Source organism: Leguminivora glycinivorella, chromosome 7 (assembly GCF_023078275.1).
Source record: "Leguminivora glycinivorella isolate SPB_JAAS2020 chromosome 7, LegGlyc_1.1, whole genome shotgun sequence".
NCBI lineage: Eukaryota > Metazoa > Arthropoda > Insecta > Lepidoptera > Tortricidae > Leguminivora > Leguminivora glycinivorella.
This window is the reverse complement of record NC_062977.1, coordinates 7,096,245-7,124,237: the sequence shown is the minus strand read 5'-3', so window position 1 is coordinate 7,124,237 and position 27,993 is coordinate 7,096,245. Positions and strand designations below refer to the sequence as shown.

The window sequence follows — 27,993 nt, the reverse complement described above, 5'->3', positions numbered from 1 at the left end:
AGTAAGTCCGATTGTCCTATTTTTTTTTAATATTAACCTTTTAACTGCTAAAAATATTCATCCTGCGTGCTCCGCCGTTATGAAGTAATATTGTCTGAAAAACTTTTGTAACATATTGCAAGCAAAATAAGAAATTATTTCATTTCATTACGAACATTTATTTGCCTTATTTATCATACTTCGGCGAAATAAACTGGATAAATGTCTCATATATCGGACTACGGCAGTTAAAGCAAACTGTACACTTACCGTGCGATGGAATCATGAATATAAGCAGTAGCTAAAACGTCAATTTGTCAACTGGCGGTAGAGGTACATGGCACGTCAACAGGCAACTGACAAATTTTAAAAGTTATGTATTTTTTTTAATCGTTCGACTCCTTTTTGACATACTGGCCAGTTATAGCTCATGATCGGGAAGAATGGAAGAAGAAAGCCTTTGCCCAGCATTGGGACATAATAGACACATAATAAATTATAGTTGGGGTAGATATGCTAAATCAAAGTGTGGATACAGCTTTAGTGCGCCATAATATTAATTTCAACAGCTACCATTCGTTATCCATCTAACGTGTGCTAACCTTCCTTAACTATACTTAAATAAATTAATGTTAGTTATTACGCATATACATTATGTTACAACATATTCAACAAGAATATCAACAATGGACTCGTTAACTTTAAAATAAATACACATACATACTATGGGGATGGCAACTGTCAAAAGTTTTTACAGATGGTTTTAGCGTAGGTTTCCCTTGTCTAGTGTTATTCTAAGGCGTCCTCACCTACTTAAATTATGGTCTAAACGAACATACGTAATTGGAATAAAAAATATAGTGTCATAGATTATTTTATTTACAGATGGTTTTAGCGTAGGTTTCCCTTGTCTAGTGTTGTTCTAAGGCGTCCTCACCTACTTAAATTATGGTCCAAAAAAAAACATTGTATAAAGTTTGAGAACCGTTACTTAGTTGATACGTGAGTGTGCACGGGAAAACGTCCCAGTTTGTCGATTGCTATATAAAGCCGCTTTATAAGTTTATTAAGATAAAGATACAAGTAAATCTCGCCTTAAAGGTAACTGACAAAGTGGGACGTTTTACTAAACACACTCACATATTTTGCTTAAAGCAACCATTATTACATTTTTAAGTCACAAAGACGGTTTAGTCCTGTAGCCCAAGGCCGCAAGACTAATCCAAAAAGATGACGTTCCGATAATAAGATTATGCTGTATACCAGCGGTTCTCAAACTTATTTTCCCATGGAACCCTTTTAGAAAGTAAAACATCTGACGGAACCCTTAAATTTTTTTTTTATTGCAATCTTTATTTTAATAAGCAATCATGATAGTCAAATCTAATCACTAGATTCTAATGTGAGGTATTACATGGAACTGTTTTTTTTATTTTTTAACAATTGGTGAATATTTGGTTTTATGGAAGAGAGTTGAAGTTGCATATCAGGTACCTAAAATTCACACGGAGCCCCCAGAGAGGCTTTGCGGAGCCCTAGGGGTCCGCGGAGCACACTTTGAGAATGGCTGCTGTATACGAATCATTTGGCGGGCCACCTAAAACGCGCGGCGGGACACCGATTAAGTATGACTAGCAAGACTAGCATCCGAGCCATAAATGAATAAAAAAACAAATCGGTATGTCAGTCAGGGAAACCTACACTAGCGCCACCTATAAAAACTCCAACCAGCCATCCACACTCGTTAATCATACGTACATTACTGAGAATCACGTGGAGAAGGGAATCAGTTTAACACCATGGACGCGGAGCGAGAGCCCACCGTGAAGTCTTTGTACTGCGAGAAAACGCACAGCTGAAACGAAAACGTTTACATTACAAAAAATATTGAACTGGAGAAGTAGTTTCACTTTGAACAAAAACGGTGTGGTCCCTAAAAAGCACTTGAAGAACAACACGTCAGTATTTGAACAAAAATATATTTTTACATCACTTATTCGGAAAGGGGACCTCTCCTTTCCTTTTCTCTACGCTCAGGATTTAAATTTTGGATTATTAGCTTCATTCAGCCCTCGCCGGAAATATATAATTTTGTTCCCTTGTAATTTATACTTATGTATATTATACAAATCACCGCATATTAAACTCAATTTCAAATTTATTGTATTTAGGCAATGTTTACAGTAACGCTACTCATGATAGGCGACCTCAATCGTTAAAAAAAAACACAGAAGCAGATAAATAAACTGTAACCAAAAATTACACGTCTATTTGCAATGCAAAATGTATGCTAAATAGACAATTAAAGGTGCGACCACACCGTTACGATACGATGCGTCACTGCGATTCCGTACCGTCGCTGTTTTTAAGCAGCGGTGTGGTCGCACCTTTAGAGCCATAGCTTTTTTACCATAAATAATGCAGACGATACCATTTCCAATCCATAGACAATAAAGCCATTGAATCGATAAATCGATATCAATAATCAAGTGATTAAAAAACGATGTTCTACAAATTATTCGATTATTATCATTTATAACGTTATCAAGTCGTGTGATAGCTGATGTCAAGATAAAAACCACCCACTTTAATAAGTACTACCAAACTCGTATATTAATCAACTTTTCCATTGTAAAATCGCCTTAGTTACAATAGAAAAATAGTTCATATTAATTAAGGTTGATGGCAAAGCATTAATACGATTTAGCGTAATTAACTGGTCGATATTAATGTTTATTTAATTACGCTTGGGAGGCGAAACACGTAGGTGCTATCTACCAAATTAAGTTTGAATATTCGCTAGCTATTTTTAAATTAATTAAAGTACGTTTTGTAACCTTTTTTCTCTACTGTTTCGATATTATATTATTGCTAAGTAATCATGCATAATAAACATTAGTAATAGATTCAGAATATTAGTGGATAATAAGCGGTATTACATAATTACATGCAGGTATCTATTCAAAAAACAGGATTGATTGGTTACTATCCCGATTTAGTATAACGTAAAATACAACATCACAAAACAAAACAGCACAAATATATTATTAAGTATTGGTTGTATTTCAGTATCACAATAAAGTAAAAAATCAATGGTTAGTATTTTAAGGTCAACCAGGGACTCGTAATTGCGCCCATGGAAAAAATGTTATTATAACTATTTCTAGGTAGCGTATTTTATACAATTCAGTAGTTTCATAATTCTACGATGGCATTCAATATTTTGTAATAAATCGCAATTTTTCCCGGCTGACTTAGATCAACGAAATCGCAGTTTAGTTTCTTTCGGCGTTATGTGTTTGTAGAAGTCTAGTTAGTCATCATAATCAACAGTAGCACAAACTAGACTTCCAAGCTCAGGCCAATCCGTGCAAACAGGACTACAATCCCTCCTCACCTTATCCTTAAGTTGCTGACACATGTGCAGCGAAGCCGTCAGCATAAACAAGACGTCGCTGAGCCAAGGAACTGCGCAGTCAGCCTGGCAGGAGTCTATACGCATTGTACCGTGGACCGAGCTGAGTTGGTACGCCACGAAGATTAGCTTGTGGGACTGGATGTAGAATGATATTGCGAGGTCTTCGGGCAGGTTTGGTGCTAAGGCTTTCTGTGAACAGAACATTCTTTTGAATTTAACGACTAGTCGAGTAGGTACAAGTTACCGAAAATAATGTCACAAAATTAGCCTGCCTACCCGAAGTGACAATCGTTGATGCTACGTGGCGATCGAAAGGCAGTCTAACTCTGTCGCACCACTACAGAAGAGCGATAGGGAGCCACGATACGTTTACGAAGCGTAAGCGATTGTGATGTTGGCTAGGCACACTGAGAAATATGTCCCTAGATAGGCTAGACAGCACAAGGGAATAGTTACGATTTTTTTTAACCTCGATACATATAATAGCTATAATAGCTATAACGATACGTATCCCGGTCCTGAGCTAATCTCATCCAGAAGTGCCCGCAGTTTTTTGAATGTCGTCCGCCCAACGAGCCAACGGATGCCAAATTAATTAATTTATTAAAAATTACCGACATCCCTTCTAGAAAAATAAATAGGTAAATGATTCTCTATTGGTTCCCAAGTTAGTCATAATGTATCGTTTGTCCACATTTTCGTTACTCATATAATTAGATTTTTCTCAGAAACGTGTAACTTTTGAGGATTGTCATAAAACAAACCAAACCTAAACTAACCAATCTATAGATGACCTTAATGAAAACGCTGAAAAGTTAACCGTTTCAGAATTATGACTAATGACAAAGATATATGTAACTCTGTATAGACGGATAAGGTCTAAGAAAATTAACGTAAGTAAATTAAAAAACGTACTTCAAAGCCCTAGAGAAAAAGGTACGGTGGCGTTACACCTTTGGGAACGCTCGGCTAACGCTGTTTGGCGTTCCTGCCGCTCGCGGCCGTCAGAGCTCAGGCGCTAATATTAATATTTGACATTTTAACACGTATCAAGCATACTTCCGTGTATCAAGCTATATAAAATATGGGCCAAATTGTCAAAACTGAAGTTTAAAAGTTTTAAGCTTGTGTCGAGAGATGGCAGTCTATGCACTGTGATTACACATTTTACTTTGACAGTAACTCTCTATAACACTCGATCCTCTTTGCTAATGATAATCTGGTAAACATTACAATATGATTACAATTATGACTTTTAATCATTATGTCAAAGAAAGGGATCCGTAGGTAAATGCAAGAAATTGAATATGAATATTCTAAGATAATAAATGCACGACTTGTTAGGTTAGACGCTCTTCGTGCGATAACATGAATTTATGAGCCTTCATGTTATGTCATTCTTATCCCATAGAAGGTCAAAAGCGGTACGGCATTAAATATTCTACTATAATGTTTAATGATAAGGTATAAATTCAAAAATCCAAAACACAAATGAGTTGTAGAGTGGTTTGAGATCTTATTTATTTTACAGACAGTTAAGGACACGGGATTATTACAATTATAGAACGTTGAATAGTTTCCTTGACTTAACTTCTCGCTAGACATTTTTGTATGAAGCAAATGAGAATATTTATTATTTTTTAAATAGCTAGTTAGAGATTCCTTACATTTTATGAATGTAAAGTTTATTTTTAACCCCCGACGCAAAAACGACGGGGTGTTATAAGTTTGACGTGTCTGTCTGTGTGTCTGTGTCTGTCTGTCTGTCCGTCTGTCTGTCTGTCTGTATGTGTGTGTCTGCCTGTGGCATCGTAGCTCCCGAACGGATGATTCGATTTCGATTTAGTTTTTTTTGTTTGAAAGCTGAGTTAGTCGGGAGTGTTCTTAGCCATGTTTTATGAAATCGGTCCACTATGTCGCGGTCGGGGGTTTTTTCGAAATTTTAATTTTGTGGTTAGGTTATTATTCTAGCAGTAGCACCAAACTCAAGTATTGAAGATTTAACTAGGTAAATATTAGATTAGACAACAATAACTTGATTGGTAAACGATTATCAGTTAGGTATTGTCATACGGATATGGTATACCTTGTTATAAGCGTTGAGTGACAGCCCTTGAACTGAGGTTGGATTCGTTGGAAACTTATAGAGACAGCACCCCCGCTCAAACTTACGCGTCTGTTACTGAAACAGCAAGAGCGCAGCCCCCGTTATCTTACGACGCAACTCATAGGTCAATATCACTACCAGCGGGAAATAAAGCTTCTGATGAGACCTTGGTCCCACCACTAATAACTGGTCAAAATCCGGACCGCCAGGACAGTGAAAAACTTACGCTCAAATTAGCTAAACCGGCGAGTTCAGAAATAGAGGGCGAGGACCGACGGAAATCGCAAACACGCCAGCGGAAACAATTCGAGGTCACGAGAGGCACAGCTCTCCCTGGAACTACGTGCCCGCTAAGAGCCTCGGAAAGATGCCGTTACGTCCATTTGTTTTATGTAAAAATGGGTACGACTAACGAGCAAGTACAGGCCTATCTTTCAGAGATCTGCGGAGAAGATGTTTGTACTGTCGAGGGATTGAAGGCAAAAGGAAATTATGCATCGTTCAAACTTGCCGTTCCTCCGAAGTATATTGAGCGTGTACTAGATCCCGCGTTTTGGGCGGAAGATATATGCATAAAACCATGGCGGCAAAACTTTCGTAACTTTCGCAACAAAAGCACGAACGAAGCATAAAACCAACTTCAAACTACACGCCTACTATCAGAACGTAAGAGGGTTGCGGAGCAAGTTAGCGGAATGGAGAGCTAATTTGACACTGGCAACGAACAAACTGTGCCTGCTAGCTATTACTGAAACGAATCTGAATAAATCAGTAGAAGACGCTGAACTATGTACAGGAGATTGGAAGATATTGCGCCGCGACCGAGACGATGGGCGCGCCGGCGGCGGAGTACTCTAGCAGCGCGTCCGCCGATCATCCTCGAGCGCGTGCCGCAATTCGAAACGCCCTCCGGAGAAGACCTATGGGCACGGTTTCAAATCGACGGGGAATACGTATATGTGTGTGTCGTATATATACCTCCGAATGTTAACGATAGCGTTTACACGGAATGGTTTGAGTGTGTCGAAAGTGTTAGTGAAAAAATCTGTAGCACGAAAATACTGTTATTAGGTGATCTAAATTACCATAGCGCTAGCACAAATACTATGTTGTTGTATGATTGCTTCCTAAATAAGTGTGATCTTACTCAATATAATAATGTTAATAACAAAAACGGAAGGATCTTGGACGCGGTTCTGACAAGTCCGGAGTTGAGTGGGAGAGTGGAGGTACGGAGTGCAGAACCAGGAGAAGAACTATCAATAATCGATGGACACCACCCACCCCTATTTGTTTGCGTGGAATACAAGCTCCGTAGGTCCTCAATCACGTTACCACCCTCAAATATACCTATTGATAAAGACTGGGTCTTCCCGAAGGGAGACTATGTGAAACTATACGAAGAAGTTAAAAATATGAGTTGGGATCACATATTTGAAACGAAAGATCCAAATCTAGCAGTTGAAATATTAAATGGCAAATTCTATGGTATGTTTAACAATTGTATCCCAAAGAAAATCCGAAAGCGTTCATCTACTAGAGCATATCCGATTTTTTATTCTAAAGGCATAATTCAAGATATACAACTGAAGCACCAGTGTCACCGTATGTGGAAAAAGAGTGGAAATGGTGAATATCTTGACCAATTTAAATGCTTACGAACTAAATTAAAAAAGGACATTAAGGTAGCCTATGAAGTCTACGCAAGAAATGTGTCGAATCAATTAAGTAGCTGTCCCGCAAAATTCTGGCAGCATGTCAATAGTTTACGTTGCCACGGAGGAACTGAATCCAAGATTTATCACGGTGAAAGAGAGTGTCACGGAGCGGATATAGCAAATGCTTTTGCGGAACATTTCCAGTCTGTGTTTCTCGTAGATCCTCCTAAATTGGAAGCAACCGTAGCAGACTCATTGAGTGTGGCACATTCGAGGCGTGTTGCAGTCGAAGCCTTCAGTTCAGAGGAAGTAAGGCGAGCTATTAAACGGCTGAAACCTAACACCAGCGCAGGACCTGATGCTATTCCACCGTTCATAATTAAAGCATGTATAGATTACATATTGAAACCTATGACATATATATTTAACATAATACTTATAACTGGCATATATCCCAAAGCATGGAAGGAGTCCCGTGTTACTCCAATTCCTAAATCGGGTTCAAAACTTCAAGCTGAGAACTACAGACCGATAGCTATATTATGCTCATTAGCAAAGGTTTTTGAAATGGCATTACATGCTCGCATATTACCGCAGTGTATGCCGCACATTACATCCGCGCAACACGCCTTTTTACCCAAACGCTCTGTGACAACAAATCTAGTTACATTAGTGAACCTAATGTCGAAAGAGATGGATAATAAGAAACAAGTGGACGTAATTTATTTGGACTTCCAGAAAGCGTTCGACAGAGTAGATAACGACATCCTTCTGATCAAATTAGGTGCTATGGGGTTAGTCCCTCAGCTGCTCAAATTATTTGCCAGCTACTTATCAGAGAGGAAACAGTTTGTCAAATACGGGCCGTACTACTCAGAGCCGTACAATACACTCTCCGGCATAAGTCAAGGATCAAACCTGGGGCCGTTACTTTTTAATATTTTAATTAATGACCTGCCTAATTTTGCACAACACTCTGAAATACTAATGTTTGCAGATGATGTCAAATTGGTAAAAGTTATAAATTCTGAAAAAGATTGCATTGACCTTCAAAATGATGTCAACTCTGTACATAGGTGGAGTATACTAAACAAGCTCAATTTTAATGTATCAAAGTGCGCAATGATGAGTTTCACTCGGTCCTCCTTGCCACTTCATTACAGATACACATTGGACGGATGCGAAATAACGAGAGTAAATGCGGTACGCGATCTGGGAGTACTGTTTGATGCGCAACTTAATTTCCGGGACCATGCTCTTGGCGTGGCCAAAAGAGCAGCTCAAAAACTAGGCTTTGTCTTACGCAATTCCCAACATTTAACATCAGCGGCTGTAAGAGCTCTATATGCGGCCTTGGTCAGGAGCGTTTTAGAATCGAACGCCGCAGTTTGGAACCCAAATGAAGCCAAATATAGCCTAATATTAGAGAAAGTACAAAAAAAATACCTACGGAGCTTGTATAAAAAACAATTCACGAACTACCCCTATCTTTACCCTACGTTATTCCTTCTAGGCGTACTGGGGTACGAATCTCTAGAGGTGAGGCGATACCTAGCGGTAGTTAAGTTTGCACTAGGTATTATACGCAACAAAATAGAGTGCACGGGTCTGGTCGAAGAAGTGGTCCGACTATACGCGCCGAACGCGCGGTGCCGCCTGCGCTCAGCGCCGCTCCTGGCGCGCCCGCCCGCGCGCACCGCGCTGCAGCAGCGCGCGCCGATCCCGACTGCGCTCTCGGTGCTCAACTCCGTACTTCACTCAGACACGCAATGCGATCTGTTCCACTCTACATGGGATTTCCTAATTGAAAAATGTAAGAAAGTTATCGAAACATCTTAATATGTGTTAACTCCTAAATCACGATGTCTGATGATGTATTGTAAATTTGATAGTTTATTTCTTGGTTTGTTTATATGATATATGTATAATTAATATTTGTAACGCTTTGGCATGTTAGCTGTAAGTTGCAGATGTAAATTAATAAATAAATAAATAAATAAATAAGTTGAATGCACCATGATAATAATTTTGATAACATTTAAACATAAAAACCCAGATAAACACAGACAGTAGGGTCCCTTTTTAGGGTTCCGTACCTCAAAAGAAAAAATGATAAATAAATCAAGACCCTTTTTCTCAGGAACGCGTGGAGGTATGAATGAAATTTATATCAATTATAAGTTGAATGCACCATCAAAAGATAATAATTTTGATAACATTTAAACATAAAAACGTCCATAGATAAACACATAAATTTTTAGACAGTACGGAAGGGTCCGACCCTTGGCCGGTTTTTTTAATACCACTTCTGATTTAAAAAAATCCTAATTAATCTATGTGATTAAAACCAGATTGGAAAGGAATTATATATCAGAAGTATTGCTCACTGTTACAGATAACAGTGCATTTACGGCTCAGCCACGACATTGGTCTAAGCGCAACAGCGGTGAGCGGCGGCCATACATTGAGCGAGACAGCGATGGGACTTTCCATTCGCACTTATGGCTGCCGCTCCCCGCTGTCGCGCTTAGACCAATGTCGTGGTTGGACCGTTATAGATATTTTCATCACACCAGCTACTCTCAGGCGGAGCGGGAGTTATAGAAAAATCATTCTCCATAGGGATTAAGAAATTTCTAGTACCATATTTAATTTTTTTTTCCTTTTTACATGTTTTCTATATTGCAAGTGTGATGAAAAAAATTGTGTATAACTTGTGTTGTAAGAATATTGCAAACAAAGTAACTCTTGTTAGCAATACCTATTCAATTTGCACAATGTACTATTTATTTCTACATAAAATTCATTTTGTCACTACCACTAGTTTCTTCTGACAAGTAGAGTTAAGTGGCCAGCAGGATTATCATTATCATCACCACCATAACTGTTATAGTTTTTAAGTGCATATAAAACGACTCTTTTTTTTTATTATTATTATAAATGGGCTTACTCTTGGCCACAGACTAGCCAAAGGCAAAGGCGTGACCTACGATGGAGTGAGCTCGCTCAGAAGATGCCTGTTCACTCTTGATTTGAAGGTTGCCGGGTTATATGAGCTCGGAAATATAGCCGCCGGCAAGGAATTCCACTCCTTGGCAGTGCGCATAAGAAAAGAAGAAGCAAAGCGCTTCGTGCGGATTCGTGGAATATCTACCAAGTAAGGATGGAGACCGGCCGTGCGTCTAAGAGTCCGATGGTAGAATGGGGACGGTGGAATAAGCTCGTGTAGCTCTTGAGCACACTCACTCATTATTATATCTAACGTTACACTGCTTATTATACATAATAGTAAGATTATGTACTTACCATATTTCGACTTTTCATTAGTTCATCAATGGCTTTCTTCTTTGGCAGGACTAGTGCTGTGCGCGCTCTTTGAAGGGATCCGATCAGGCACTGAATTATATGTAGTACTTCATCTGATGACCTGCAATGAAGATATACTTCGTCTTAAAACTAAAATGACAGGTTTAGCATTAATCAGAATAAATGAAGACTGACTTAAGATAATACCTACAATAATAAGTTGACAGTATCTGGGATGGCTCAGAATTTTATCAATTATCTGAATTAAATTGCTGTGTAATTTGTTTTTTTTGGGACACCTTACACAGATCAACTTAGCCCCAAGCTAAGCAAAGCTTGTACTATGGGTGCTAAGTGACGATACACATACTTAAATAGATAAATACATACTTATATACATAGAAAACAAATATCTGTGCTCATCACACAAATAAATGCCCTTACCTGGATTCGAACCCAGGACCCAGCTTAGCAGGCAGGGTCACTACCGACTGAGCCAAACTGGTTGCCGGTGTTATTGAGTAATTGAATTGATAACATAGATTTGATAGAATGATTTGAGCATCTTCAGATTTGATTTTCCAGATGGTATTTTTATGATAAACTCATCACCGGAAGCTGCTCAAGAAGTGCTCAAGTGAACATATTATGTTCACTTGAGCACTTCTTAGCTGCATATTATGTGCACTTGAGCACTTCAGAGCCGCCAGGCGTCCCTACACTACATCATCATCATCATCATCACTTGAGCACCAATGTCAGTAACTGACTAGGCAAGTGCTTATGTATTTATTTATTATTATTAAAATACAGTGGTAACCTGTAGTTGGTTTTCTCTATAAATGTCATTACACATACACTGCTGGTGCTGAATGTATTTAACCCTTAAATGCATGACCTTGACAAAGATTTATTCAAATTTGCATTTTGACATGCTGTCAATAGAGAAAAAATATATGATGCATATATATACATCACTATGCATTTAAGGGTTAATGAGTGCTTGACAATCTTTATTTTTCATTATAGTTTAAGTTATACGATGATCTTTTTAGCCTGTCACTAGTGCAAGGCTGAGCTCACTACTGACAGTGAATGTTACACAACCTACAAAGTTGTATTAAATACTGTTATACTCAAAAGAATTACATATCCAAGCCACAAATATTGTTACTAGGCAGAATTGTTATCATATATTTACAGAAAAAATAAGGTCATCTTATTTCTAATGCCTTTGTAAAACAGTGTCAAGATATCACTAACCTGAATATATAATGTTTGTCAACATTGTCAATGTAGCCGATGGCTTGCTGCAAGTGGTTGGCTGCATCCTGGATCTGCTGAAGCTTCCACGGCCCGTCCTGGTTGATTGATGTGCGGCATATCGTGTGCATTTGCCGAAGCACCTTGAAACTTATATCCTGGTGAGAGAAACATGACTGTTTATTGAAGATAAACAGTTTCGAAAACAAATGTTATTTAAAAAGTCTATTTTGTGTTTATTGCCTTGCCAGTTAACAAACCTTAAGTATTTGTGGTTTAAAAATAAGATTAGCACCACTTTTTGCCCTTTTCAGTGTAAAAGCTTCATAGTATGTTAAAAAGCTATTCATTAGTACCTAGTAAAACTAAAGAATTATTTTACCTGAAAAACCAACAATATACTTCACTCCTACAGGTCCATTCCACATACACACCAATATATTATGTAAAGTATCAATGTATTATTTACAAGCTCACCACAAACATAATGTTAGTAATTCCAACCGTGTAAGGCCACTCATTTGTATTCCAATGACTGAAGATTAATAAGTAACATAATACTCACTGCATGAGTTATGCTGTCGCCAGTTAGTGTTACAATGCATTTGAGCTGTTCGGGCTGCGAGGTCAATATAAATTTGTCTTGTTTCTGGCCCTCATTCCCGTACAGAGGGACGGGGAATCTGTGAGCGCAACCCTGCAAAACAAATCCATTTACAAACTATGTCACAGTACAATTAATAAATCTTTAATCACAAGATACTTACGACTAAAACCGAGTGCAGTTGATGCAAGATCGAATGAACTTCCTCTCGAAGAACCCATTCGAATTCTTCTTTCTAAAACACAAAAACCACAAACGTTAGATTGTTAGGATAGCACTCAAAGATGCTATTAGATAATTATGTTTTTGTCGACTGCAGATGTGTCTTTTACCAAATTTGCAGCTTCTTCCTTTTCGTTATCGCTCATTGCAATAGAATTTTGTCGAACTGAATAATCGTGTGTAAATTTTTAATAGTTTCTTTCCGACGGTTCACGTGAAGTAATTTCACCAATTGACGTGACAGATGTCAGTGAAGTGGGGCGGAGGGGATGATTGGATTGGAGGAGGAGACGGAGGAGGTTAGGGAGGTGGTGGGGAGGTGACTATTTTTTATTGACAGTTGTGTAACGTTCGGAAACAACTTCTGGAATAAGATTTAAAGCTGGTTACACACGTATGGAACATCTGACTGAATTCATTAACGAATTTCCAAAAATGGTTTAAAAATAGAAACCAGTCGTGCTACAGTTATAGGAAGGCCATAACTGATTTCACCATTTCCAATAATTAATAATAGATTTACAGATCACTTGTCTTGAACTCAAAATATAAAAGAAACAAAAATAAATAAATGACAATCATTCATTTTCAAATTACATAAAATATCGAACTTATGACTTATGAATGTCAATCTGAATTGCCAAATTACCTTGTAAATCCGTATATTTCAGTAAATTATTTCATTGAAATAAGCCAATTCAAAATGGTTACCCCCAATGTATTGCAAGTGTTTTATAGTGTAGTTGAGAAGACTCTGAGGGAAGTAGGCATCCTTGCCGGGTAACTATTTTATTTATTTTAGTATTTTTTGTGTGTAAAGCAAAACTTATAAAGCTTACAGCATTATAAATAATATGACTTGTTGTGATTCATATGTGGGGATTCAGGGCACAGGCAGTGTCTGTCAGACACTAACAATTAATGAGACTTAGAAATGAATATATTACCTGTGTAAACTCTTACAAACCACGGCCCACGGTCCATATCGCATCGTACAACGTGCTGGAGCTAGTCATTATAATTTTCATTGATTATTGGCGCCAGTTTTGTAACTAATATACAACATACGAACACGAACCCGCGTCCCAATCAGTGTTGTAACTCATCACCCTTGCGATAATATGAATATGAATAATCCCAAGATTTGGCGTATGCGCTAGTGAAATGTTCAGTTCTAATGGTGGTAATTTAATATTGTTTCAGGAAATCCGGAAGGCACATGAAATTTCCTTATACTTTGTCTGCAAAAATAGCTCAATTCCCTATGTTTCACTATATGAAATATAACAACATCTGGATGTATTATCCACTAGGCTGGGTCGTTGGTTTTTACTTATTTTCAAAGATTCATAATGTAGTAAACTCCGACGCAAATGTAAGAAGTTGGGCCGAAAGCCAGAGAAAAATAGCTGAAAAAGAAGCACATCATTAAGAAAACATTGGTAGCATAGCGTAATAATATTTTAGTTAATAAAACTTAATAAATTACAAGTCGTGTATAATTAAATTAAAGAAATAAGTATTATGTCACTATAAAAATCTGAAAATTAGTAAAAATTGGTGGGACTTTCTTCCCACATAAACAACAAAAATTTTGAACTTCGCGCCTTTTTAGTGACAAACTTGTTTGACCGACTAGAGGTATTCTTCGATTGAAAGAAGGCAAAAGGTGTATCACATGCCTTACATTACAACGGCCTTTGTAAACGCTAGACTATTGCGTCGTGAAACGTCAGAACAGAACGATTGTCAAATTCTGGAGTTCTGTCAAGTTGCCGTTGTTTTGTATTGTGCCATTTTGTACTATATCTTTAATTTCGTCCGCAGAAAACTCTTAATTGTTTTAAAATGCTAATATTGTTTGATGGCCGGTGAAGTAACATTGTCAAGGTTATCGTAAAGTGTTATCATGTGGGTTAAGCCGCAAGAAGTGTTTATAAAAACTGCGTTGTGGTAATGTATATTCAAGCAGTGGCTTATCTATTTTGTACATATGCAGTTGTAGCGATGATCTGGGAATTGAAATGGAATATTTTACAGGGATAGTGATGAAACGACGCTATATTTCGTACTACAGAGACGGAAAGGGCATGGCAAGTCGGCTGGACTGTCTTCGTTGCTCGTTAGTACGTTCGACAGTGTCCGGGACACAAAGCCAGCTCCATACAGGATTCTCCATCAAACTCCCAATTCTGAAATATATTATGGTAAGAAGTTAATACTTTTATATTTGACTCAAATTGTGTATGTATTTAATCAAATTAGTAAGCAGGTAGGTAGATTGTTATTGCTATGTCAGAACATGCTTAGATATCACTTTTTTTGACCGTAAACGAACTAAGTTTACTTTGTCAACAGTACTAGTAATGTATACCATTTTGTAATGTTGAATACTAGTTCTAATCATCCTAATTTAAAAAAAGTTGGTCTGTCATCAGTTTCATTTACTCTCTGAATTTTGTAGTTATATCATCAGCTCTAACGGAACAAGATATTCGTCAAGACTGGCAGTGGCTGCTAGATAATGTCTGCCCGACACTACATTCCTTTGATACTGAGGAGGAAGTCACGGAGTTTGTCTGTTGTAAAATCAACTCCATCATTGCCACGGAGCAAGAAAACTTTACAGAAGGTATGATTATTTGGGAATTTTTACTGAAGAATGTAAAAATAGTATTTTTGAGTTTAATTGGAAATTACCCATAAGTTGTAAATTTTAGAAAAAAAATGTAATCACAAATTAACCATTTACAATTTTTGAAGCTTGAAAATTCAATTTCTCATACAGATAAGTTTCAAATTAGTTTAGAATATTGATACTTAAGTATTAAAACTATAATTTTTCTGTTTTCTAAGATCTAATAATTTTATCAACTTGTTGCTATGTTGACTAATAATGATAAATCTTAGTGCTAGTTCAGACACAGCGGAAACCGCACGGATGCAAACCGCGCGGATCGGAATGTTCATACTACAACCACGCGGTGTAGTGTGAACGGTCTAGTACTATGCTATTAAAATAAGATCCGCGCGGTTGATCCGCGCGGTTTGCGTCCGCGCGGTTTCCGCTGTGTCTGAACTAGAGCTTATTCTAATAACTATTGTTCAGATGAGGACACAATTACATACAAAAATGTTGTGTACGAGTTCCACCAAAGATTTGCAATGCCGAAAGATGAGAAATTGGTGTGTTATTACTCCTGCAGGTGAGTCATTCTCTTTGTTAATTCACATCTTGATTTGTGAGTCATGTTTGTCCTGAATCTGGTAGACTTGGTCTTAATTTAAAATCTGATTTGATAACACAGTGACTCAGGAGTGAGAGTGCATCTGGTTGAAACACTGATTGTTGATGAACCAATCATCAATTGAAAATGTATATCCAAACCTTATTGTTTGCGCTAAAAGATTTAAAGTATCGGCATATTTTATTTTCTTGTTAATTTCACTTTTTTTTTTTTTTAATTTGGACACTTTCTACTCAGAATCATGAGCTCTTTATCTCAGTGGAAATAAAAATGTATTTTTACTTCTCCTGCGGAATCGAAATAGCTCATAATTCTGAGATTTCTGAGCAGAAAATGTAAAAAAATTCCCACATTTGAAAAAAAAAGTAAAACCGACACTAAATTAAAAATCCGCAGCTATAATGAGTCATTTCATAATTATGTTGACCTAGACTCAAGCTAACTAGCTAAAGTAGTGTATTTGATATCCATACATTTTGATTTTGTTTTCAACTATAGTTCGGTACAGTTAGCAACAAGACAGCTATGGTGCTAAAAATACACAACATTAATGTACATGCAAAAAATTCCAGTATACATATTTTGACACTTCAAACGTATGTTTATTGTTATTCCTAACTGTACTTTATTTCTATGATTTTTATACATTTCTCAACAGTTACTGGAAAAGCAAAATGCCCAGACAAGGTTGGATGTACCTCTCTGTCCACTACATGTGCTTCTACTCCAACATATTCGGACACAAGACCACGATCAAGATCCGATGGGCCGATGTGACGGAACTAGCCAAGACCAACAGTTTACTGTTCCGGACTCCATCAAAGTTACCACTAGAGATGCGGAGCATTACTTCACCTTGTTTTTGAAGAAAAATGAGACATATGCTCTTATGCAGCAGTTGGCGAATATCGCAATGAAACAGTGAGTATTTATTTGATTGTTTAAGAGGTCTTAATGTGTCATGTCTCCTAAATAATCATCATCATCATCATTAAAATATGTTATATGTGTTAAAACACCATTTCACGAGTGCCTTATAAAGTACGAATGAATATTGTATATACAATACAAACTATAGCGATATTGAAGCTCTGAATAAGGTCTTATTTATGAAATATTTAGCATTTGCATGCCATTTACGATACTTTGCGGTATTGTATTGGTGTTTCGTTGACCACATGTATTTGTATAGCTTAGTAAGCAAAGCAATGTATTAAATATTGCGTGCACGTCGTGCCGTGTAAACGGGTCTTTAAATTCTTTATTAACCTTAGTCTCAATACAAAGGTTTATTGTAATTGCTAGCTGAGATGTTTTTTACTTGCGAGTTACGATTATTTCTATTGTATTATACTGGCCTTAGCGTCTATTTCAGACGCTTTGTGGTGCAATGTCCGAGAGACATCGGTTTTGATGACTAAAGAGACCTATGCGAGAGCGACATATTCTGCCACATAGCTGACAAGGGAAGCTTGCAACCGATTGCGAAGTTTCGCTATGGTGTCTTCTTTCCCTTTTGTCAGCAAGTACCTATTGTATTACGCTTATATTATTTAAATAATTTCGGTTTTTAACCCCCGACGCAAAAACGACGGGGTGTTATAAGTTTGACGTGTCTGTCTGTCTGTCTGTTTGTCTGTCTGTGTGTGTGTGTGTCTGTCTGTGGCATCGTAGCTCCCGAACGGATGAATCGATTTAGATTTAGTTTTTTTTGCCTGGAAGCTGAGTTAGCCGGGAGTGTTCTTAGCCATGTTTCATGAAATTCGGTCTACTATCTCGCAGTCGGGGGTTTTTTCAAAATTAATTTTGTGGTTAGGTTATTATTATGGCAGAACGAAAATGGTTGTCGTCTAAATAATAAATTGGAGGTTACTAACAAGTGCAGGGTCAGGAAAATGTAATAGTATTATTTTAATAGAATAGAATAGAATAGAATTATTTTTTGAATAATTTTTTTTCGTAAACACACAAAAGAGAAAAATATTACAAATTCCTATTATACACATAAAAACGAAATGATTTTGAAATTGAAATGTGGTTAATTAGAAGTATCACCGCGGTTTTGGTGTGCATCATAGACCTTTATCAATAGTTTGCGTAGCGTATCAAGTTACTGATAAGTGTAGTATATATTAATTGAGTTTATTCGACTTATGCTAATATAAACTCTGACTCTTCTAATATAAATAGATGTAGAAAAATATTTCATAGAAATTTACTTAACTGAAGTATGTAAAAATAACGAAATAATTGATGAAAATAGTAAATGAAAACTGCTGCATCTCTTGCTCTGCAAATGTCTATAGTGTCCAATTTGTCCTATCCACTCACGTGATATGGATTTTCATAAAAGGCACCCTAAACTGCTTCGACATAAAATTAGTCAAACATTTCCATACCCCGCTATGTAGCCACAATCAATCTGTTTAGAGGTGTGCAAGCTCGTATCTCTAACTACTGGAAGCATGTGAGTGGTTAGCCAGTACCACACTGGCGATTTAATGGTATGAAAGAGGCGCGTTCCCAGCACAGTCTAAGCTCGTCTAGGTGAACGCGTACTATGCTTGTATGAGTGAAAAATGACAGGTCGACTGTTCGCGTTTTTGACAGACGGTAACTGTGAGGTAACCGAGAGGGGGTGGGCGGCACTTTCAGCGGGGAGCGGGAGTGGCCATACTGTATACAGTACAGACTGTAGCCAGAGACGAGGGACGTAGCCGGCCTGGGTACATAGCTAAGTATGCACAAACGCTTACGATAATATCGTTATCGTACAGCTATCTCTGTCGCTCTTCAGTATTGGCGCGACAGAGCCAGACTGCGTTTTGATTGGCGTTTTACGTCAACGATGTAATTTCGGATAGGCCGGCAGGTGGGCAGGACATAATGATTTTGCTTGGCATGTCAACCATTCAATGGTTGGTACAGTAGGTAGGTCACCTTTTGCCTTTGCAACACCTCTATGTCAAGCTACGGAGTTGCTGCTCACGATGAAGCATGGTTCAACCTCCTTCACACTTCACACTAGGCGAGAACTGAGACACCAACGCGCTGATTTCCCACCTTCGTCACCTGGCATGATATTCTCCTGTCCTCGCATCGGACTTACCAGTCATTTGCGTAAGTGCCGCAATCTTACGGACGCTGCTTAATACATCATATAATTGATGTCAAAGGCCCATGATGATGTCAAGCTAATATGTACTCCTCTGTGCTCCATGCCTATTTGAGAGACTGTCTGCGCAAAGTAGTAGGTACTTTACTTGCATATGTCAATACACTTGCGATCAGGTAAATTAAATAAAACTTGTCTCGAATTTCCTCTTTTCCCCATTTATACTGTAACGTACTATTTCCAGATTGATCGACGACAAATCCGGCAGTTTCAACATAGACAAGGACCTGCTAACGAAACTCAGCAAAAACGTACCAAAAAAGCCCTCCTTCCTCAAACGCGATCTAGACGCAAGGAAGCAGTCAAATCTCTACACCTTGAGGTTCAGGTTACCTCAGACGGAGAAGCTGGATGGGTCAGAAGAATGCTCCCTGTGGACGCCTTATAATAAGAGGCATAATTGGGGCCGGTTGTACTTATCGCAGAATTTCATTTGTTTTGACAGTCGGGTAAGTAAATGGTTCATTTGTATTAGATTAAAACGCTTTTATCTTTAGTTTGTGTTTGTCAGATGGTATGTATAGTGATACATTTGGTTTTCTAAGTCTAATTTGTTAGAGACGTCGTGAAATATTACCTAACGGATCAGACAAAACATTACAAATATAAATGATTCAAATGATTTATTTGTTTGTAAACATAGGTAACAATGTTGGTAAAAAATTATATACTTATAAGAGCACTATGTTTCGTCGATTAGGCATATATACATAGGTATTTTAAAAGTGGCATTTCGTAATCCACATTTCGTAGAAAACCTCCATTGTCGTCCAATCTACGTTAAATATGTATTGAAATGACACATTTCAGTTGATATTGATTGACATAATATCTTGCTCTCTCGCCCGCGAGTCCATACTTGAAATCGCGCTTGATCATGATCACAGAATATATAAAAGTACAAGTACAGAAGGCTCACTCTCAACAACCTGTCAACGGACTGCATGCGACATTGAGTTATATTGCGCAGCGTGAAGGTTGTCAAATTTTCTCGAACTCGCGGCCGTCGAAATGTACGGAAGAAACGCGGAGTGAGACGTCCCTGGCTTGATGTATCGACTCGCGCGCTAGAACACAAGTTGTGCTAGACCACCAGAATGATATCTGAATTGTCATTTCGCTATCGTGTGTCTCGCACGCGCCAATACATGTACGAACACAGACAGTTCATCGAATGAGTTCATAGTTTAGATAGATGCATAGGCAGTTAAGTATAGCATTCATTAGATACATTTGCATATCCATATAGTTACTCAAACCAAAGACATATGTAACTCCGTACCTATAGACGGATAAAGTCTAAGAAAAAAACGTACCTCCTAGATGGCGTTACACCTTTGAGGAACGCTCGGCTAGATGGCGCTAATAATTAATATTTGACATTTTATCACATATCAAGCTAAGAATATGGACCAAATTGTCAAAACTGAGGTTCAAAAGTTTTAAGCCTGTGTCGAGAGATGGCAGTCTATGCACTGTGTTTACACATTTTACTTTGACAGTAACTCTCTATAATACTCGATCCTCTTTGGTAATAGGTACCTATAACATTAATTAGATAGGATACATTTGCATATCCACCTAGCTACTCAAACTAAACAGTTACATTATAACAAGTTATGTTATGATAGTAAGGCTGCATGTTGACATAGTATATAGTTTGTTTGCCAAATAGGTTATCGCGCCGTAGCACGCGATGTTATTATTTAATTACTTAAGTCACAGCGAGAACTAATGTAATTAAGATAATTCTGAGTCCAAAAGCTATCTAATTTGTTTTTAGTACCTACATATAGACAGGGGTTTTTGATGTAATGCTTTGTGTTGTATGTTATGTAGAGTTGCATATACATATGCAAATACAATACTACAACATTATTGCAAATGCTGGAAAAGAGCAATTCGTGGTTGACTTTCCTAGTTGGACTTGATGTGGTAAAAACGTATAGGCAAATTCGATTCACGAAGAATTGTAGACGTACATAGTTGTAAATTGGTTATTTTCTATGATAGTGAACCTTCATCTATGTCAGCTGCGGCTCTGTTAGTTGGGTCGAGGAACGCCGACGACAGCTACCGAAACACGCAAAAAATGTCTGAAATTTTTTCAATGTTACTATGGTATTTTAAATAAGTTTATATATTTGTTTATACTTTATTGCACATAAAAAATAAGTACAAATGGTGGCCTTAATGCCTTAAGGCATTCTCTACCAGTCAACCACTGGGTCAAAAAGAAAAATTTGATATGTGCAGGCATAATAATATCGCTGGTTAGTTGTATCGCCTCGAACAGATTGTCAGCTGGTACCATATACTCTAAATAGGCTAGTTTCCTATACTTAAAATATTTTATGCAGTGCACGAAATAAAGCACCACATAATTAGAAGAAAAACATGGACAGTAGTTATGTTTAAACATAATTTCTATTTAATAAGTCATAGAGAAACATATAAAGTAAATGAATTGACCGTGACGACACTCCTCAATATTTCATAGTAATTCCATATTAGCAAATCGTTTTGACAGTTCTTAAAAAGAAGCTAATTTGACTAGTAGGAAATTAGCCTATGGTTTATCATAATATATGGTCAATGTTTAAAAGATAACACACTCCTTATATTTACTGAATTTCAGGTCCGAAACCTGGTCCGTCTAACCATCCCTCTCCGCACCGTGCACCAAGTAGAGCGCGCAGACTCCGGCGGTACTGGCAGCTCAGATTCGGGCAGCATCCTTATTACCACCGCACACCACACCAGTTTTCTCTTCGGCAACATCTCGGATCGCGAGTTCTTAGTCCACAAGATCTCGGAGCTGCTAGCGAAGTTACCCAAGTAAGTAATGGTCTAATAATCATCTTCATACGCGAAGTGGAGCGTGCAAACACTACAGTCTGACTTCAAATCTAAGGCAAGAAAACCGACATTGATAGTTAAACTGGGAAGGATATTGTATTTGATATAATCCATATGCATTTTATAAAATGGGTCATACAGCGCTATCTACTTCAACTTTGTTATACTGCTTTATACACGTTAATATATATACATAGCGTAGTAGGTTCTATATTTCCAATACTAATAATGTTATGCTTATATTGTAAGCTGATTTTGACACATGGCTCCAAGATCTTATTTGGGATCAAAGACATATATATATAACTCCGTATAAACAGATACAGTCTAAGGAAAAAACGTACCTCAGTACCATACAGAAAAAGGTACGGTAGCCTAGATGGCATTACACCTTTGGGGTACGCTCAGCTAGATGGCGCTAATATTAATATTTGACATTTTAAAACATGTCAAGCTAAGAATATGGGCCAAATTGTCAAAACTGAGGTTCAAAAGTTTTAAGCCTGTGTCAAGAGATGGCAGTCTATGCACTGTGATTCGACAGTAACTCTCTATAATACTCGATCCTCTTTGTTTGGGATAAACTAATTCTGTATAACTTATTTTCTAACAGCAATATTATTCAAATTGCTGATCCTATCCTTTAAGAATATTGTGCATGACACTTTGTTTTAACTTTTTTATTAATATTTTTTGATTTTCTTATGTATGTTGCTCTTTTCGGGTCCTATCACATAATTTTTCAGTTTCATTTCAGCCATTAACTCGAATGCAGCCGGAACGACAATTGGGAATATTCAAATTAAAGACACATTATCAAACAGTTTTCAAATTATGTAAAAAAAATCGTTTCTATACATATCCTTACGTGAATTATGATGTAAACAAACATTTCTCAAACCTTATTAGATTTCAAAAAAAGTTTGAAATGTGTCTTTCAAGTTCGCGCTACTCATTTCCAGTACGGGTTTTCTTCCTACGCGTATGGTCTACTAACCGGGTGTCCCCTTTACTTGAAGAACCAATTCTCAATCTGTTGAATGTTCAGTGATGTGTACAGGGAGAAGCCGCATAAGAAGACTGAGGAGCCGTCGTGGGCGCCGCAGCCGCCGTTGATGTCGCTGTTTCTGACGCAGCAGACTTCGCCTATCAAGCAGATACAGCAGAAGAAGGTATGTTTGACTTTATAAGTACATTCATAGCACCATATCTACCTATGTACCACTACCACCTTTTGAAGTGTGGGTACAGCGCGATATATACCTTTGAGCACAGGGACGAATACCAGGACCAGCGAGTCATCAAACCCTGTGCGACGCTGACAGAAAATTGTCCCAACTTGCCTTTCTCTGTATGATACATATCCCCAAATTGTGTTGTTAAATTGGAACAAATTCTCATTACGCTCGCGTTTTCGCTTTTATTCTGTGTGGCCCATTTGCTTCGAATCCCCCCTTGGAATTTCTTATGGTTTACTTATGCATCTCGCATGATAGGTGTTTAAAGGGTTAATGCTACGTCATTATAATTACGTTTACCAATTAAAAGAACTGTGACTGTGATTTTATAAAATATTCAGACACACAGCTTTTATAAAGACCGGTTTTTAAACACGCACTCTTCTCAATGTGTTCATTAGACTTTCGAGATTGACGAAAACATTACCCCCACTACTCGTCGCAAAGGCAAATTTCTAAAAATAATCGTTATTTTCTTCTAGGAGAAACAATGGGAAGACCACATGACAGACGTCGGTCGCGGTATAAGCATGTACCAAACCACCGCCGGCAGCGAACTGGTCATCAACGGCATACCAGAGTCCCTACGCGGGGAACTATGGAGCGTATTCTCCGGCTCAATATTACAGAAGACTCAGAATAAAGGACTGTATGAACGACTGGTCAATGAGGCTTTGTCGTCGAAGAATCAGGCCAATGATGAGATTGAAAGGGACTTGCATCGGTCGCTGCCTGAGCATCCGGCTTTTCAAAATAATGTTGGTAAGTGTTTCTTTGGTGACTATGGAGTGTGTTCTCTGGCTCAAGATTACAGAAGACTCAAAATAAAGAGTTATATGAACGACTGGTGAATGAGGCTTTGTCATCGAAGAATCAAGCGAATGATGAGATTGAAAGGGACTTGCATCAGGTCGCTGCCTGAGCATCCGGCTTTTCAGAATAATGTTGGTAAGTGTTTTTTGCACAAAAGTCGTCATGGGTGTCGTAAAATAGGTTTTAGGGAGTGCTGATTCCAAAATTAATGAACAATGTGGAATCTGACATTGCTGACTGTCACTTTGACACAAAAGTCGTCATGGGTGTCGTAAAATAGGTTTTAGGGGGTGCTGATTCCAAAATTAATGACCAATTTGGAATCTGACATTGCTGACTGTCACTTTGACACAAAAGTCGTCATGGGTGTCGTAAAATAGGTTTTAGGGAGTGCTGATTCCAAAATTAATGAACAATGTGGAATCTGACATTGCTGACTGTCACTTTGACACAAAAGTCGTCATGGGTGTCGTAAAATAGGTTTTAGGGGGTGCTGATTACAAAATTAATGACCAATGTGGAATCTGACATTGCTGACTGTCACTTTGACACAAAAGTCGTCATGGGTGTCGTAAAATAGGTTTTAGGGAGTGCTGATTCCAAAATTAATGAACAATGTGGAATCTGACATTGCTGACTGTCACTTTGACACAAAAGTCGTCATGGGTGTCGTAAAATAGATTTTAGGGGTGCTGATTCCAAAATTAATAACCAATTTGGAATCTGACATTGCTGACTGTCACTTTGACACAAAAGTCGTCACGGGTGTCGTAAAATGGGTTTTAGAGGGTGCTGATTCCAAAATTAATGAACAATGTGGAATCTGACATTGCTGACTGTCACTTTGACACAAAAGTCATCATGGGTGTCGTAAAATAGGTTTTAGGGGTGCTGATTCCAAAATTAATGACCAATGTGGAATCTGACATTGCTGACTGTCATTTTGACACAAAAGTCGGTATGGTTGTAGCGTGTGGCCTGAGTAAAGCACCACAGCTGCGAATATTAGGGTTATAAGATTAGTAAATGGCACTAGCACTTTAATAAAATTAACGCGTGTCTCGCAAACGGTCTAGGATACAAAATGACGACTTTTATATAGGTATAAGTTAGGTTCGTTAGGTATCTTCAAACGGCCGAAGGCTCCTATTCTGTGCAGTTTCTGTAATAAGCAGGGCTCCGTCGATATCGCTTTCTGTCTCTGGCGCCTTAGTAATGCTACGAGAAAATTTTGCAACTTTGCACCACTCTAACTCCTAAATTAGTAGGTTTTAAAAAAACTTTAATTTATAAAAGATGCTTATTTTAATGCATTCTTTCTAATAAGAACAAAACACTATGCTAGAAAGAGTGCAGAGGAAGTTCTTTAGGCACATTTACAAACGACTGTACGGATATTACCCATATATGTATCCATCTCTATTCGTAACAGGAATGGTTGGTCTTCAAACTCTAGAAACCAGACGGAAACTGCTGCATATTATGCATTACCGCCAACTGTTTCACCATAGAGTAGATGACGCATCCGTGCTTGAGAGAATGGGGCTGCAAGTGCCAAGAGCGAATGTGGTGGTTGGCATGCCGGGCGCGGTGCCGGCGCGGCGGCGGCGGCGCCTGTTCGCGGCGGCCGGCGCACCGCTCGAGCCCGAGCTGCTCTTAACCGCATCATGTTGGAGACAGACGATATTGACATATTTGCTGATAGTGTTGGTGTGTTTTACAGAAAACTCTTAAGGTTCATAGACTCTACACTCCTTAGGTGATTAATGTAATAACCATAGTTTAACTTTTAAGTGTGTTTGCTTTTATTTATGTCAATTTGACATGTACATAATTATATTACCACATAAGTGCTTTGGTGAAATACTGTTAACTTTTGTGTATTTTTAATAAATAAATAAAAAAACGTGAAAAAAGTCCCAGAATCGGGCCCCTTTTGCTATACTCTGACCGCCCCTGTCTATACTACTGTAATGTTTGACGCACAGAGAACCTCCTATAGAGTAGAAATCTTGTATATTTTGTTCGCGATACGAGTCACCAGTGTTTGGGGTGCGAGGAGCGGGCGGGGAATGTGTTAAGCGCGCTGTGATTGGCCGTTTCAAGGACGGCGGGCAGTCGCGCCAGATGAAAAGGGACAGAAGTATGAGCTCTGAATAAATTATAAATATGACTTTTTTGGTAACTATGGAGTGTTCTTGGGTCGATATTACAGAAGGCTCAGAATAAAGGACTATTATGAACGACTTGGTCAATGAGGCTTTGTCGTCGAAGAATCAGGCCAGATTGAAAGGGACTTGCATCGGTTGCTGCCTGAGCATCCGGCTTTTCAGAATATAGTCGGTTAGTTATTTTTAATGTTTTCATTTATACTAATCAAACGAGCTATGGAATGAATTTTCTGGCATGATAATACAGAAGCCAAAGAATTTAGGTACGTACACACGATATGTAAAGCATTATTCTCGAAAAACCAAACAAATAATATTTAAAATGGATTGCATAGAACAGCATCCCAGACAATCCCATTGTGACGCACGTAAGTGTGACAGAAAAGCAACACGTCAAACGTAGTTGTAATAGGCCATAGATCCTCTGTAAACAAATCGCCTTGATGCATCTATATTGGTTAATGCAAACGAACTAACGTATACCGTAGCTACTCTATTTTCACTGTTGTACGTGTGCGTTAGTGTGTTGAACTCTAGCTGAAAACTTTGCCGTAACATTCCCGATAGTAACGAAATAGGGAACTCACTACTCAACTATCAAAATGAGGAAAATTACTTTTCTTATACGTAAATGAAGTGTTCCTATTCCGCGAAGTAATCTTTTTGATTTTGATTATCATGGATTTCCGCAAAGTAATGTGTGATTCCATAGATTATTTCTTAATGTGATTTTTAATAATCTATGTCGGACAATTTAGCTTTTTTTTTATAAATGGGCTTACTCTTGGCCACAGACTAGCCAAAGCAGAGTCAAAGACGTGGCCTACGATGGAGTGAGCTCGCCCAGAAGATGCCTGTTCACTCTTGATTTGAAGTTTGCCGGGTTATATGAGCTCGGAAATATAGCCGCCGGCAAGGAATTCCACTCCTTGGCAGTGCGCATAAGAAAAGAAGAAGCAAAGCGCTTCGTGCGGATTCTTGGCTAATTATTCAATGATTTGGTGGATTTATTTTATTAGTGCTTTAGCGCCTCTAGCGCCACGAAAAACAAAAATACCACTAAATTGTACCATAGATATTGATTACAATGTGTTTAAAAAAAATCATCTCATGTTCTAATTTCAAAAGTCAATGATGAAACTATAGAGTGTGTGTAATCGAGAAATGCTCTTAATGCTTGTTATTTAATAAAGTGATACTGATATTATAGTTAAATCTACAGTACAATTATACCATTAACACCGACTATAAAATGTAACACTGCATGAATGAGACACAGCTTCCTAGTATCATAGCCATATTAAAGAAGAGGCGACTGAGGTGGCTCGGGCATGTGTATCGAATGGAGCGGACTCGTTTGCCGCGTCAAATCCTGCTGGAAGAGGTTGCAGATGCAAAGAGACCGGTCGGACGGCCAATGCTGCGCTTTAAAGATTGCGTGAAGCGTGACATAGTCACATTTGATATTCCATGCAACCAGTGGCAACGACTGGCCGAGAACCGACCCACGTGGCGCCGTGTTATCCATGACGGTCAATCCAAGCACGCCAATGCCTGGTTTTTCTCCTTGAATGATAAACGCATGAGGCGTCACGAGCAGGCCTCTAACCCCCGCCCATCTGGGGGAGCATACACCTGCTGTGTGTGCGGACGAGGGATCCTCTCTTGAATTGGGCTATACGGCCACGAATGTAAGTGTCGCAAGGATGCTGCTTGAATCGTCTGTTATAGATGCAAAGGCCTGTTATTATTAAAATGTAAAAGGTTCTATTCCGCACGAGCTTAAAGAGAACGATTTGGCAAAAAACATGGTTTGCTATGGCCGCGTCTTCTTGCAAAATGTCCGATCTGGAGGCGATAATCCCACCATTTTAAGACGATCTTCCATGTGCCTTGCGAAAACTCTTCTGTAAAGAATTTTTCTGACTGGCC

General features: G+C 38.3%; 3 protein-coding genes across 6 annotated transcripts in view; 2 read left to right on the top strand and 1 right to left on the bottom strand.

The window, feature by feature from the left end:
* Window positions 1-1,432: 1,432 nt before the first annotated feature.
* Window positions 1,433-12,783, bottom strand: LOC125228038 (protein rogdi). Of its 4 annotated transcripts, none has more exons than XM_048132481.1 (7): window positions 12,668-12,777; window positions 12,499-12,570; window positions 12,297-12,428; window positions 11,732-11,907; window positions 10,469-10,589; window positions 3,377-3,586; window positions 1,433-1,834 (listed from the first exon to the last, which is right to left on the bottom strand). In XM_048132481.1, the coding sequence occupies exons 1-7, from the start codon at window positions 12,701-12,703 to the stop codon at window positions 1,766-1,768; spliced, it is 816 nt and encodes a 271-aa protein (XP_047988438.1). In that variant the 5' UTR covers window positions 12,704-12,777; the 3' UTR covers window positions 1,433-1,765. The 4 variants fall into 4 exon arrangements, with proteins under 4 accessions (XP_047988438.1, XP_047988441.1, XP_047988437.1 ...); XM_048132484.1 differs by having other exon boundaries at window positions 11,732-11,889; XM_048132480.1 differs by lacking the exon at window positions 1,433-1,834 and having other exon boundaries at window positions 3,049-3,586; window positions 12,668-12,783.
* A 422-nt stretch (window positions 12,784-13,205) lies between these two features.
* LOC125227819 lies at window positions 13,206-14,013 on the top strand. The gene is made up of 2 exons (XM_048132174.1): window positions 13,206-13,337; window positions 13,761-14,013. The coding sequence occupies exons 1-2, from the start codon at window positions 13,261-13,263 to the stop codon at window positions 13,987-13,989; spliced, it is 306 nt and encodes a 101-aa protein (XP_047988131.1). The 5' UTR covers window positions 13,206-13,260; the 3' UTR covers window positions 13,990-14,013.
* A 311-nt stretch (window positions 14,014-14,324) lies between these two features.
* LOC125228014 (TBC1 domain family member 9) overlaps window positions 14,325-27,993 on the top strand; it is a 29,699-nt gene continuing 16,030 nt past the window's right edge. Inside the window, 10 exon segments of the mRNA XM_048132451.1 lie at window positions 14,325-14,510; window positions 14,598-14,764; window positions 15,022-15,189; window positions 15,667-15,763; window positions 16,464-16,609; window positions 16,612-16,726; window positions 19,165-19,429; window positions 21,619-21,818; window positions 22,888-23,011; window positions 23,560-23,839. Of these exon segments, the coding sequence (XP_047988408.1) occupies window positions 14,467-14,510; window positions 14,598-14,764; window positions 15,022-15,189; window positions 15,667-15,763; window positions 16,464-16,609; window positions 16,612-16,726; window positions 19,165-19,429; window positions 21,619-21,818; window positions 22,888-23,011; window positions 23,560-23,839 (1,606 nt within the window). The 5' untranslated portion in view covers window positions 14,325-14,466.

Coding starts and splice junctions, on each gene's coding strand:
- LOC125227819 (XM_048132174.1), top strand. CDS start 13,261: ATGGTTACCCCCAATGTATTGCAAGTGTTTTATAGTGTAGTTGAGAAG. Junction 13,338..13,760: donor GAAGTAGGCATCCTTGCCGG/GTAACTATTTTA, acceptor ATATTGTTTCAG/GAAATCCGGAAGGCACATGA.
- LOC125228038 (XM_048132480.1), bottom strand. CDS start 12,703: ATGAGCGATAACGAAAAGGAAGAAGCTGCAAATTTG. Junction 12,429..12,498: donor AACTGCACTCGGTTTTAGTC/GTAAGTATCTTG, acceptor TTTGTTTTGCAG/GGTTGCGCTCACAGATTCCC. Junction 11,908..12,296: donor GCGACAGCATAACTCATGCA/GTGAGTATTATG, acceptor TTCAATAAACAG/TCATGTTTCTCTCACCAGGA.